The sequence below is a fragment of the Ranitomeya variabilis genome, chromosome 4 (genome assembly GCF_051348905.1).
Source record: "Ranitomeya variabilis isolate aRanVar5 chromosome 4, aRanVar5.hap1, whole genome shotgun sequence".
Lineage (NCBI taxonomy): Eukaryota > Metazoa > Chordata > Amphibia > Anura > Dendrobatidae > Ranitomeya > Ranitomeya variabilis.
Genome location: NC_135235.1, coordinates 675,341,929 through 675,354,911, shown reverse-complemented (window position 1 = coordinate 675,354,911; position 12,983 = coordinate 675,341,929). Strand labels below are relative to the sequence as shown.

Genomic DNA, 12,983 nt, shown 5'->3' with positions numbered 1-12,983 from the left:
AAGCACTCCATCCATCCCATCCTACCTCTGCACAGCTCACATCTTCCATACCCACCACAAGCTATGGTGGGGAGGGAACAGAACAAGCAAGTCCTACCAAGGTATCATCTCCATGCACAGAAGTTTGCGGAGAAGGCCTCTGGGACAAGTCATGTGCCAAGATATGCCTGGTGAACGTATATCCCAAGGGTCAGCCTTAAAAGAGCACAAAGGTGTATGCCATCCTGGACAATCAAAGCAACTGATCACTTGCAAGGTCAGAACTCTTTGATTTGTTTGATTTAAAAGGAAATGCTTACCCCTACACCTTGGGCACTTGCAGTGGTGTTACAGTGGTCTCTGGGAGAAGAGCCAATGGACTTATAGTATCTTCACTTGAGAACAACGTAGAGATACCTCTGCACACACTCGTTGAGTGCAATCAGATACCATCCAATAGAGAGGATATCCTGATCCTGCTCAGTAGAGACATTCTCTGGCTGCACAAGGTATGTCAGCAGATCACTGGACCGCATGATGCTCCATTTGCTCAACGCTTTGATCTAGGCTGAGTTATCATAGGCAATGTCTGTATAGATAAGAGGCCTACAATAATTTCCTCATGCAAGACTCATGTCTTGCCAAATGGACGCAGAACATACAGTCAGCCATGTCCACATCACTACTGGGTGAAAGAAATGCTGCGTGACTAAGTGGCAGCGAGAAACCAATGACAACATGAACAATGTTCTTGCCCCGTGACGACAACCTCGGGGTCAACGGTGTCCAATTCTACAAGTGAAGATAACAAGTTGGCACCAGCAAGAGAGGACAAAGAATTCATTAAGGTCATGGACAAGGAATTCATCCAAGATGACTCCAACAACTGCACTCACACTTACCATTTCAATCTCCAAGAACAAGGTTGCCAAACAATCTGCAGCAAGCTATTGCAAGACTTGCATCCCTAAAATGTACTTTAAAGAAAAAAATAGATAAAACCGGCGATGGAGAAAACTCTTGACTACGGCGCAGCTGCACACTGGAGGGCGGTGCCAAAAACTATGCTGAGAGTGACCACAGTGAAGATGAGTATAATGAGAACAATGGCACGACGGCCAAGGAGGCTGCCAAGAAAAATAAGAAGGCCCGATACGAAAGTACCACCAACGGGGAGCTACCACTAGTGATGAGCGAATATACTCGTTACTCGAGATTTCTCGAGCATGCTCGGGTGTCCTCCAAATATTTTTTAGTGCTCGGAGATTTAGTTTTTATTGCCGCAGCTGAATGATTTACATCTGTTAGCCAGCATAAGTACATGTGGGGATTCCCTAGCAACCAGGCAACCCCCACATGTACTTATGCTGGCTAACAGATGTAAATCATTCAGCTGCGGCAATAAAAACTAAATCTCTGAGCACTAAAAAATACTCGGAGGACACCCGAGCGTGCTCGGGAAATGTCGAGTAATGAGTATATTCGCTTATCACTAGCTACCACCTATCAAAAAGCCTGTGAACCTGCCACCATTTATGTTTAGGCCTGTTAAAGAGGAAGATGATGCTCTTAATGGAAAGCATAGCATGAGAATTCGGACTACCAGGGGCTCGATGTTTACATTACGCAGCAGGCACAAGAAACAGACTGCCAGTCCAGACAACAGAGTCTCCCCCATAAACGAAGACATCCGTTCTAGTGGCCGAAATTCTCCAAGAGCCACCAGCACATCCAGTAATGACAGCAAAGCGGAGTCCCTGAAGAAGCCATCAAAGAAGATTAAAAAAGAGCCCACCTCTCCAACAAAGAGTGCCAAATGTCAGAGAGTGAAGCCGGCATCCGACACTGAAGAGACTGACAGAGCCACAGTGAAGAAATCTAAAACACTAGAGATTAGTCGACCAAACTTGTCATCGGAAGGAGAAGGCGAGGGATAGGAAGAAGGCGAGGGAGAAGACGAGAACTCGGACAGCCATAGTGTGATTGATGAAGGCAGCAGTGATCCTAAAGACATTGACCAGGAAAATCGAAGCACATCTCCCAGCATTCCAAGCAATCAACATGAGAGTGACTGACTTTTCTGCGCAGCAGCAGGTGTTACAGCCACCAAATGGCACTGCAGCAATGGTCCCACCTTCTGTGTCGCCATTCCACCTGTTGCCCCTCCACCTCCTGCTCAAGTATCACCATCTCCATCACTACCTCCTTCCCAGCCCCCTCAGCCCCACATCACTATCACTTATTCAAGCACCAGTTTTACATCCTCAAAGACTTCCTTCTCCCCATCCAGCAATACAGCCCTTTGCTGGGTCTCAAGGACAACCTCAACTTCCAGTCCCTGCACAAATCCACCCACAATCTCCTCTTCATGGCCAAGTAGCACTTCTCCCGCACAACATCCTGCCACTCACCCATGAAGTCTTGGTTACCTTTCTCCCAGAAGTGTCTGCTATAATAAATGCCAGACCACTGGTACCAGTATCGTCGGACCCTGACGCTCCAATGATCGTTACAACAGCAACTCTTCTAACACAGAAAATCAGAACTGCCGCAATTCCTCCAGGAAATTTCAACCATAATGACATGTACAGACGTCAGTGGAAGCAGGTACAACACCTGTCTAATGTCTTTTGGCATCGTTGGAAGACCGAATACCTGCATCTGCTCCAAGGTCATCACAAATGGTAGACGGCAAAACCTAACCTCCAAGGAGACCTCGTCCTCCTAAAAGACAAAGAAGCTCATCGCAATGACTGGCCAATTGGTCTTATTACCAAGGCTATGCCCAGTGATGATGGAAAGACTCGGAAGGTGGAAGTCAAGGTAACTAAAGTGGTTCATCACGAGGTTTCCCTCGCCCAGTCACCGAACTTGTACTGCTTCTACTGAAGGAGGACATAAAGATACTTCTACCTGACACAGCTCACGACGAAGAGCATACCGTCATACATCCTTAGCTGTAAAGAACTTGAACTTTCATCTTTTGATTGTTTGGGTTGGTGGAAGAGTTTGCATGTTGCGCCTTCCCCAATCTGAAGATAGGTTCTCCTATGGACTTGGATTATCCAACCGTTGAGGACTTCATGTCATCAACCAAGAATTGGACTTACAACTGTTACAGTTATTTTCACATGTTGTGTTTTCTTTTTTGTCTTTCAGGTTCCAAGGACATCGTTGAACATCATCGTAACACTTTGTGTAAAGTTGGATCATCGTGAAATCTAAAGATTTCAGACGGGGAGTGTCATGTCCCATGATTTGGAATCATACAGACAGTATTGCATTTTATTATATTGTTGCGGCCATTGCTGTGTATAGATCTGTCCCTTTTAGAGGTTGTTCTCCTCCCCCTGCATGTGACCGATTCTGTAACCCCTTGTTTCTTCCCCATGTTGGAGTCTATCGCCATCTTGGAGACACATGTTTCACACAGCTCTGTACAGGATAGTCTCTTTTTACCTACTGTAACTGTGCATTATACAAGAATTCAGCTGGAAATAAATTCTCAACTGGACTCTTCAAACGTGCTCTCTTTCAGTAGAGCAACCTATCTGCGGTCATCACTAAATGTGAGTAATGGTAAACAGACAGCATAGAAAGGCAGTCTAAGCACCCAACACTTGCAGTTTAGCCATGGAGGCAGAATATATGGGGATAGTAATGGGGATATCTTTTAGATGCCTCTCCATAACTAACCTCTGGGCTTAATGTCAGCTGACATTAAAATGCTAACATAACAATAGATCAAATGACAGAGCCTTAGACAGTGGTGAAAAACAAGCCTTACATTTTATTCTGCCTCCTGTGGCAACGTCGCCACAGGATGCAGTATAAAATGTAAGGCTGGTTTTTCACCACTGTCTGAGGCGCTGTCATTTGATCTATTGCTATGGAATGTGCTCGGGGATGGACTCCCTGGTTCTGACGTGCGCTTTTTTGTCTTAATAGACTTGGACGTTTATAGGGTGCGGTTTAACCTTTTGTATTTTGATATCAATAAAAAGCTAGCAATCTAGGAGATGAAAGTGGATATAAAACCCGGGCTATCGAGGATCTAGTAAACAATAGGAGACTAGATGCAGTATGGATGTGGTTTTAGGCAGCGTGAGCTGGTGACGCAAGTACCCGGGTACTGTGAACAGCAGCAATTTTACTGGGCTACTTTGAAGTTGTGTGGGAACATTTTTCCTATTAAATTGAACGAGGGACAGTCTCTTGTTTTTATTTTTCTCTTTTTAAATCTTTCATGGTTCCATTTGTGGACGTCGGTCTTGCTGGACATGCATGTTTTTTTTTTTATAAATTGGTGACTCAGGGAAAGTGTTGGGGAGTCTTTATTCAAATAAAGTATTTTTTGTGGTGTTTTTTCTTATTTTTTATTATTGGGTTAGTAATGGGGTGTTTGATAGACACCTCTCCATTACTAATGACAGGGCTTGATGCCAGCTGTGATTTTTGACAAATCACAGCTCACATCAACCCCAACAACCATTACCCCGATTGCATCATTCTTACCAATTACCCTGGTGTGTTGGCAAAGAGTCAAAACTGGCACATCTCATATAATGCACCACTTCTGTGGAGGCTGTGGACTGGTATTTTTAGGCTGGAATGGGCCCAATAACCATGGACCTTCCTCAGCCTCCAGGTGATAACCTTTGCTGGTTATATAAAGGGGGGGGGATATCTATCTTTCTACCTCTATCTTTGCAAATCTTTAACAACTAAACATCTGTAATTTCAATTCTGCAATCTATTCCGGTACGTGTCACATGGATGACGCACACGTACCACAAGTGCAGCGCCCCAGGTCCTGGTCGTTGCAGTAGTGTCATTCTTCCACCAGGGGGAGTGATATTACGTCCAAAGGACGTAATAAAGGAGTCCATCTTTCCAGGTATCACCAAACATACACCACACTTCACACTCCAATCCACCAGGGAGAGCCATGCACCTATCCAGTAGGGCACTCCTCACAGAAGGGTAAAACTGGTGGTTTGGATAGAAAGTTAGTCAGACACTGCCTGGGTTTGACCCAGAGAGTGCCTGTCAGGCAGACAGGGGGAAAAGGAGGAACATCTGAGCTGCAGACAGAGGGCCCCTGTCAGGGGTGGGATCCTGACAGAGGCCTAGCGGGATAAAACGCTACGGAGCTGCGCCTGCCCCACGTGCGGCAGCATCCTAAGAAAGGACACGAAGAGAACTGTGTTGTAGAGAGTGAGACACGAAGTCACAGCACAAAGGAGAAAACACCGGGAGGAGTTCTGCCCTGTAAAGGCTGCCTCCTTCAACAGCCGGAACACCGAGGGAGTAATTGACTCTACGCTTTACTTCAGAGACCGGCAGGACAGTCAATTCCAAGTTGGCTGCCCGACCTTAATACCTATGAAGACACAGTGGCAAATTGTGGGGGTCGGGGCGTCTCTAGGGTCCCTATAAACAAGCCTCAGGCCATCAGTCAAACGGGTTCGTCCTATCCATGCCATCTGGGGGACAGAGAGGAAGAAACAACATCTAGAACATCCACGAAAGTTGTGAGGACCTTACCGAGTTGCTCAGCAGGGAGGGACTACAACACACAGGCGCTAGTAGGAAGGCTACTGATTTCCACCTGGATAAGAGAACTCTGGATTTGCCTTCGGACCGGCCGATCTCTGCCTGCCCTGTGACCAGTGCTCGGGACTGTGGATGCTGAAGCTTCCAGTAAAAGGTAAAGAGACTGCAACCTTGTGTCCTCGTTATTCACTGCGCCTTACGTCATCCACCATCACCATCTACACTTCTGGGAAGCCCTGGGGATACACTTCACCTGCGGGAAGGTATACCATCTTGCTGCCATAACATCACCCCAGCGGACCCCTAAGCAGCGTCGGTCACCCTGACCGAATACCACAGGTGGCGTCACGAACACCGTACAAACTCTACATTGATTGACGCCCCTCAAAGGGCCACGGACCGGGTCAGGCCACCGTGACATCCCCCGAACCGAAGGACCCGGTGCCGAGTACCCCATTGCCCTTAACGTGGGGGCGATCCACAAGCGTTTCACAAAGTCAAGCAACCGTAATAACAATGGTACTGTTTTTTTTTCTAGTGGAGCTTCATGATGACGCTCCATAGACTTACATTATAAAAGTGACTTCAGGCTCACATCTAACTTCCATTTTAATATTGAAAGTTCGAATAGAAGTCTCAAGACTGTGAGACAGAGACCGGCGTTGTTGTGAATGGCCGGTATGTGTCGCAGAGGAGGAGGTCCTCTGCGCTGTAAGCCTGAAATGTTGCTCTAAGACCTGTAGTTCCACAAGCTTTGTTTAGTTTGAAGGGGCTGGGCTTACAGGGTTGGCCGTAGAGCTGGGGAGGTATGGCCAACCACCTACCTACCATCAAGGGATGTGTCTCATGCGTTATAATGATACTGTGGTGTGGTCACATGGTCTCTGTGTTGGAAGGTCCTGCAAGTGGAGACTGAAGAGCACATGTTGAGGCCATGTAAATGGATGATCTGTGTTGGAAGGTCCTGCAAGTGGAGACTTCCTGAATAGCACGTGGTGAGACCCATGTTCCTGCAGAGTCTGTGATGGCTAACTGTGTTGAGGAAGCTACCATCCTTCTAAGGGTCTGGAACTGTCGGGTGGGACGTTGAGGAGCAAGTCATCATACGGGACAGTGATCCTAGTAAGGCAGCTTCCCTGGAAGCCAGGACTGACAAGTAGTCAGCGTGTGGAGCAGAGCTCCTGGAAGGTAACGTCAGACAAGGGGGTTGCAAGAAGGCAGAGAGGTACATCTGCTACAAAAACAGACTGGTGTCTTATTTTGTTTCGTGGATGTAACGGTACCGACTGTACTCTATCCGGTTTATGCTGCATTTAAATAAATCGGATGGTATGATTAAGTGAGAAACCGTTCCTGTGTGCATTAATCCCATTGCCAAGCGAGTGTCCACCAACACACTCTGGGAGCGCTATCTTACAAGACCCAGAAGTTAACAAAACAAATGAACCTGGTAAGTATAACCCTTTACCGACATGACATACTGGTACGTCATATGTCGGCTTCATGACTTAGATGAAGACTCGCAAGCCGAGCCTGCATCTCTGCTGCAGATGATGGTTTTGATATACAGCCATCATCTGCCTCTAACAGCCAATTGTGAAGCATATCTGCAGCGCCCCAGAGTCCTGGTCGTTGCAGTAATGTCATTCTTCCACCAGGGGGAGTGATATTACGTCTGAAGGCAATAAAGGAGATCTCTTTACCAGGTATCACAAACCACACATTACACTTCACACTCCAGGCCGCCAGGGGGAGCTACACTCCTATCTATTAGAGCACTCCTCACAATTGGGTAAAACTAGTGGTCTGGATAGAAAGTCAGTTAGTCAGAAGGAGACTAGAGGGAGAAGCGGACAGAGTTTGGCAGAAGCTGGCTGGAGCGAGTTCCAGTCAGATCCAAACTGTGGTCTGAGGAGGACGAGGGTCAACGGAGCTGCCCCTGCCCCAAGTGCGGCAGCATCCTAAGAAAGAGACATTAGAAGAGAAGTGTATTGCAGAGGGTGATAAACGAAGTCATAGCAACAAGGAAAGAAAACTAGAAGGAGTTCTGCCCTGTGAAAGGCTGTCTCCTTCTGAGGTGCAAGAATCCGGTGGCCAGCATACCAAAGGGAGTAAGGATCTCTACGCTTTACTTCAGAGACTGGCAGGACAGTTAATTCCACGTTAGCTGCCCGACCTTATACCCAGGAGGCACGGTGGCAACTTGTGGGGGCCAGGGCATGATAAGAGTCCCGGTAAAAAGCCTCAGGCCACCAGTCATACGGGTTTTGTCCTATCCATCAGGGGGACAGAGAGAAAGAGATTTAACATCCACAATAGTTGTGAGGACCTTACCGAGAAGCTCAGCAGGGAGGTACTACAACACCCAGGCGCTAGAGGAAGGCTACTGATTTCCACCTGGATAAGGGGACTCTGGATTTGTCTTCAGACCGGCCGGACTCTGCCTACCCTGTGGTCTGTACCCTGGACTGTGGACACTGAAGCCTTCGGTAAAGGTAAAGAGACTGCAACCTTGTGTCCTCGTTATTCACTGCGCCTCACACCATTCACCATCTACACTCTGGGAAGCCCTGGGGATACACTTCACCTGTGGGCAGGTATACCATCTAGCTGCCATAACATCACCCCCAGCGGACCCCTAAGCAGCGTCGGTCACCCTGACCGAATACCACAGGTGGCGTCATGAACATTATCCCTTTAAAGACCTTTCCCTTATTTTGCAACGGACATTCCCCTAGGGCCACGGACCGGGTCAGCCAACGTGACATCCCCGCAGAGAACTGAAGGACCTGGTACCGAGTACCCCATTGCCCTACCAGGGGGGCACTCCATATCTCTGCTCGCAGCTTTTAACCTGTTAATTGCAGCGGTCAATTTGTGACAGTCTCTCATACAGAGCTCCTGTAGATGGGGCACTCTATTCTAACTGCCTATCGGCACTGCCATGACGCGATCGTAGGACGTTAACGAGTTGCCGAGACAGCACATGGCTGGCGTTCATAGCAAACTTAATTTTGCTCTATACAGCAATACTGCAGTATTGTTCTATATAGAACAAGTAATCAGATGATAGCAGGCACAAGTCCCCTAAGAAGACTTACAAGTACAATAAAAAAAAAAGTTTTTTAAAAAATTAATAAAATAAATAATTAAAAAAATAAAATCATCCCACTTGTTCCCCATTTAAAGAAAAGAAAAAAATGAAAAAATATACATTTGTTATCGCTAATTTTGTAAATGACCGATTTGTCAAAAGAAAAAAATAAATTATCGTATATACTCGAGTATAAGCCGACCCGAGTATAAGCCGAGACCCCTAATTTTGCCACAAAAAAATGGGGAAACTTATTGACTCGAGTATAAGCCTAGGGTAGAAAATGCAGCAGCTACTGATAAATTCTAAAAATAGATACCAATAAAAGTAAAATTGATTGAGACATCAGTAGGTTACGTGTTTTTGAATATCCATATTGAATCAGGAGCCCCATATAATGCTCCATACAGTTCATGATGGGCCCCATAAGATGCTCCATATTAAAATATGCCCCTTATAAAGCTGCATAAAAGGTTAATGATGGCCCCCATAAGATGCTCCATAGAATATTATGCCCCATATAATGCTGCAAAAAGGTTGATGGCCCCATAAGATGCTCCATAGATTATGCCCCATATAATGCTGCACAAAGCTGATGTCCCCATAAGATGCTCCATAGCATATTATGCCTCATATGCTGCTGCGATAAAAAAAAAATAACTGACATACTCACCTCTCGTTGCTGGGGGAGAGGTGTCGGGGTCTTGAGCAGGCGGGGACACCGATGCGCTATGGGGGTCAGGTGCCAGAGTAGCCGCTGGCTCAGGCCCCCAGCACTTGCGATATTCACCTGTCCCTGTTCCACCGCCACGCGCCGCTGTGTCTTCTGGGTCTCTGCAGTGACTGTTCAGGCAGAGGGAGGGCACTAACCATGTCATCTCGCCCTCTGACCTGAATGTCACAGCCAGAGGACGCGGAAGACAGCATGGCGGTGGAACAGGGACAGGTAAATATTGCATTGCTCACCCTTCCCCGTCATACTCACCCCCTCCTGGCACGGTCCCTGCTTCTCCAATGTGATGGTCTGTGGCGCAGGCAGCTTGTTCCTGTGTTCAGCGGTCACATGGTACCACTCATTAAAGTAATGAATATGCACTCTACTCCTATGGGAGTGGAGTCGCGTCCATATTCATTACTTTGATGAGCGGTACCACGTGATCGCTGAACACAGTAACAAGCTGCCTGCGCCACAGACCATCACATCGGAGAAGCAGGGACCGCACCGGGAGCAGGTGAGTATGATGTGACAGCCGCCGCTCCCCTCCCCCGCCAGCCCCTGGGACTATGATTTGAGTATAAGCCGAGAGGGGCACTTTTAGCCTAAAAAAAAACGGTCTGAAAATCTCAGCTTATACTTGCGTATATACAGTAATCTGATCAGTAAATGGGGTAACAAGAAAAAAATCAAAACGAAAAACAATTATTACGATCGCCACAACAGTACAAAGAGGCAATCAAAGCATCCTGCCTACACCAATATGGTATCAATAAAAACATTGTCTCAGGTCACAAAAAACAAGGCCACATATAGCTCCATATCTCGAAAATTGAAAACGTTACAACTTATGGAAAATTGTGACAAGCAAAAATGTATTTATTTTTTTTTACAAAATCATTTATTTTTTTTTATTTACCATTTATATAAAACAAAAACTGTATGTTTGGTTAGGAAAGGACAAAAGCACAAAAACGGAAACTCGACCGGTCATGAAGGGATTAACATAACAAGAACCAAATTAAGGTTACAAAGAAGGACATCAGGCCCGACAACTGTACTTGGTATAAAATCAGCCAGATTATCAAGTGATGAACATACTTATGCTCAAATGAGGCCGCTTAACGTCAAGATCTGAATCTCATAGAAACCATTTCTAGTGTCAATAACAGTAAAAAAATTTCCAATCTTTAGCAAGGTCCAAATTAGCTTTAACTTGACCCTCTGTTGATTAGAAATATCCACTTGAATGCCATGCCGTCAAATACAGATTGAAAACCCCTGTATGCCAAACTCGTTTCCGAGGTCAAAAGACTGAAAGCGCCCCTAGGATTTTACACTAACCTCATTTCCCAACAGAAACCAAACTTAAATGGCCAAAATATATAGAAAAGATCTTCACTATTCTGTTGTGGTATCTGCTTCTCTATCTGGTGTGTCCCATAAAAGCACAATGTTCTTAGTCCTCACGGAAAAAAAATAAAATGGTGGTTTACAGCCTAAAACCACTGTAGTTAATGAATTCTATTCCACAAAGCAAATAAGTAGGGCCTGTGACTTCTCTGCACTTAGTGGTTAGTACTCACCTGGGTAGTCATCTGTAGGAATCTCCTCTTTACACCACTCATCACCCCTCACATGTGTCTCTGTAGTATTAATATGGGTCAGATCTTCACCCTGAAAGAAATATTGTAAAAGTCACAGACAGATGGAGAAGTCACTTCTATGATCAGCTCTAATCCTGCCATCTCCACCATTCTCATTACATAAGTATAAAACATATAATACTGGTGAAAAAAAAGGACTGAGCACAAGACCTTCACAGCCGTCTACACATCATAGGGGAGATCTCATGACACCTTCTCTCCATCTACCTGATGATCCTGAGGAACATTGGGATCTTCTTGTTTACAGTCCTGTGGAAGAAGAGGACGGGGACATCTCTCTGGTGTTGTCCTCTTAGTGGATAGATCTGGAGGAAACACATACAGGGACTGAATTCATTCTTTACATACAGAAAATTATAGGCCGTGTGTATTTAGTCCTGTCTATTACCTGGTGATGTGAGGGGCTGGGAAACCTCCATCATGACGTCCTCATACAGATCTTTGTATCCTTCTAAATACTCCCACTCCTCCATGGAGAAATAGACAGCGACATCCTGACACCTTATAGGAACCTGACACATACAATGATACCGTCATCCCCTGATCCCTTCATAGCATTACTGTATAATGTCCCAGCATTCCCAGCAGTGTCACCTCTCCAGTCAGCAGCTCAATCATCTTGTAGGTGAGTCCTAGGATCTTCTGGTCATTGATGTCCTCATGGGTGAGGTGGAGGTCCCTTGATTGGGCTCAGAGGTCTTCCCCATCCCTCAGACACAGGGTCCTGACAGCGCTCACTAGAGGTCTTCTTCACTACTGTGTAATCCTGGTTATGGAGAGACACATTAATAAATCTCACTACAGACATTTCCAGAGTCCTCACCTCTCCAGTTCTGTCCATCTGTTATTTCCATAGATAAGAATGATGTAATGTGACATCATCAGAATCTCTCACCTCTCCAGTAAGCCGGAAGAGGATCTCTAGGGTGAGGTGTAATATTCTCTCCACCATCTTGTCTCTGTCCAAATCCATCCTTGGTGGGTCAGAAAAATTGTACAAATCTAAATGGAAAGAATAATTGAAGATAAGTCTGGGTAAAACACATATCACATAAAATATACAATTAATAGTGTTGTGATACCGGTTTAAAGCAATAATGAAGTAGAGCTCTTCATACATTTAGGAGGTCAGAGAGGAAATATTTATCTCCTTATTATTTGGGATTATATTTGAGTTATAAATAAAGTTAGATACATTTTCAGCTATATAAAGGCCTCATTGTAGAAATGAAAAAAAAAAATCCTGTCTCGCTAAAAAAAAAAAGTGATCAAAAGGTCCCAAAATAGCAACAATTTAAAAAAAGTAAAAAAAAAATATAGATTCATCATTAAAGTCCAATATAAGTCACTAAATCGTAAGATTTGAAAATAAATGCCATGAAGTGTCTTTAAGGCTACTTTCACACTTGCGTCGGTACGGGTCCGTCGCTATGCGTCGGGCCGACGTACCAGCGCACGTTGTGAAATTTGTGCACGACGTAGGCAGAGGATGCAGTTTTTCAACGCATCAGCTGCCCATTCTGAAGTCCGGGGTGGAGGAGGCGGAGCTTCGGCCGCGCATGCGCGGTAGAAAATGGCGGACGTGACGGACAAAAAACGTTCACGACGGATCCGTTGCACGACGGACACGACATGTGGCCATCCATCGCGATCCGTCGCTAAACTAGTCTATGGGAAAAAACGCATCCTGCGGGCACATTTGCAGGATCTGTTTTTTCCCAAAACGACGGATTGCGACGGATGCCAAACGACGCAAGTGTGAAACAGGCCTAAGTTGGAATCCACCCACATCTGCTTTCTTGTTCTGAAATTCTTTTCTCTGCCATACAGCCATCTTATTATTATGCAAATCAAGAGCTGAACCAGGCTCCATTCTGAGGACTAAAGGAAGTATGTCCTAAACCGTGCCCTTCATAGTTTACAGAAAGAGCAGAAAACCAGCGTCTTTTGAAATCATCAAATCGGGACACGA

The 12,983-nt window shown here is 45.6% G+C and overlaps 1 protein-coding gene across 4 annotated transcripts in view; it reads right to left on the bottom strand.

Moving 5' to 3' along the window:
- The window catches only part of LOC143766305 (uncharacterized), a 272,862-nt gene extending 260,460 nt beyond the window's left edge, over positions 1-12,402 (bottom strand). For 2 of the 4 annotated variants that reach the window (XM_077253877.1, XM_077253878.1), the window contains exon 1: positions 11,907-12,402. In XM_077253877.1, coding sequence (XP_077109992.1) covers positions 11,907-12,131 — 225 coding nt within the window. In that variant the 5' untranslated portion in view covers positions 12,132-12,402. The remainder of the gene's footprint in view (positions 1-11,906) is intronic. The other 2 variants (XM_077253874.1, XM_077253875.1) reach the window with 1 other exon arrangement.
- Positions 12,403-12,983: the final 581 nt, after the last annotated feature.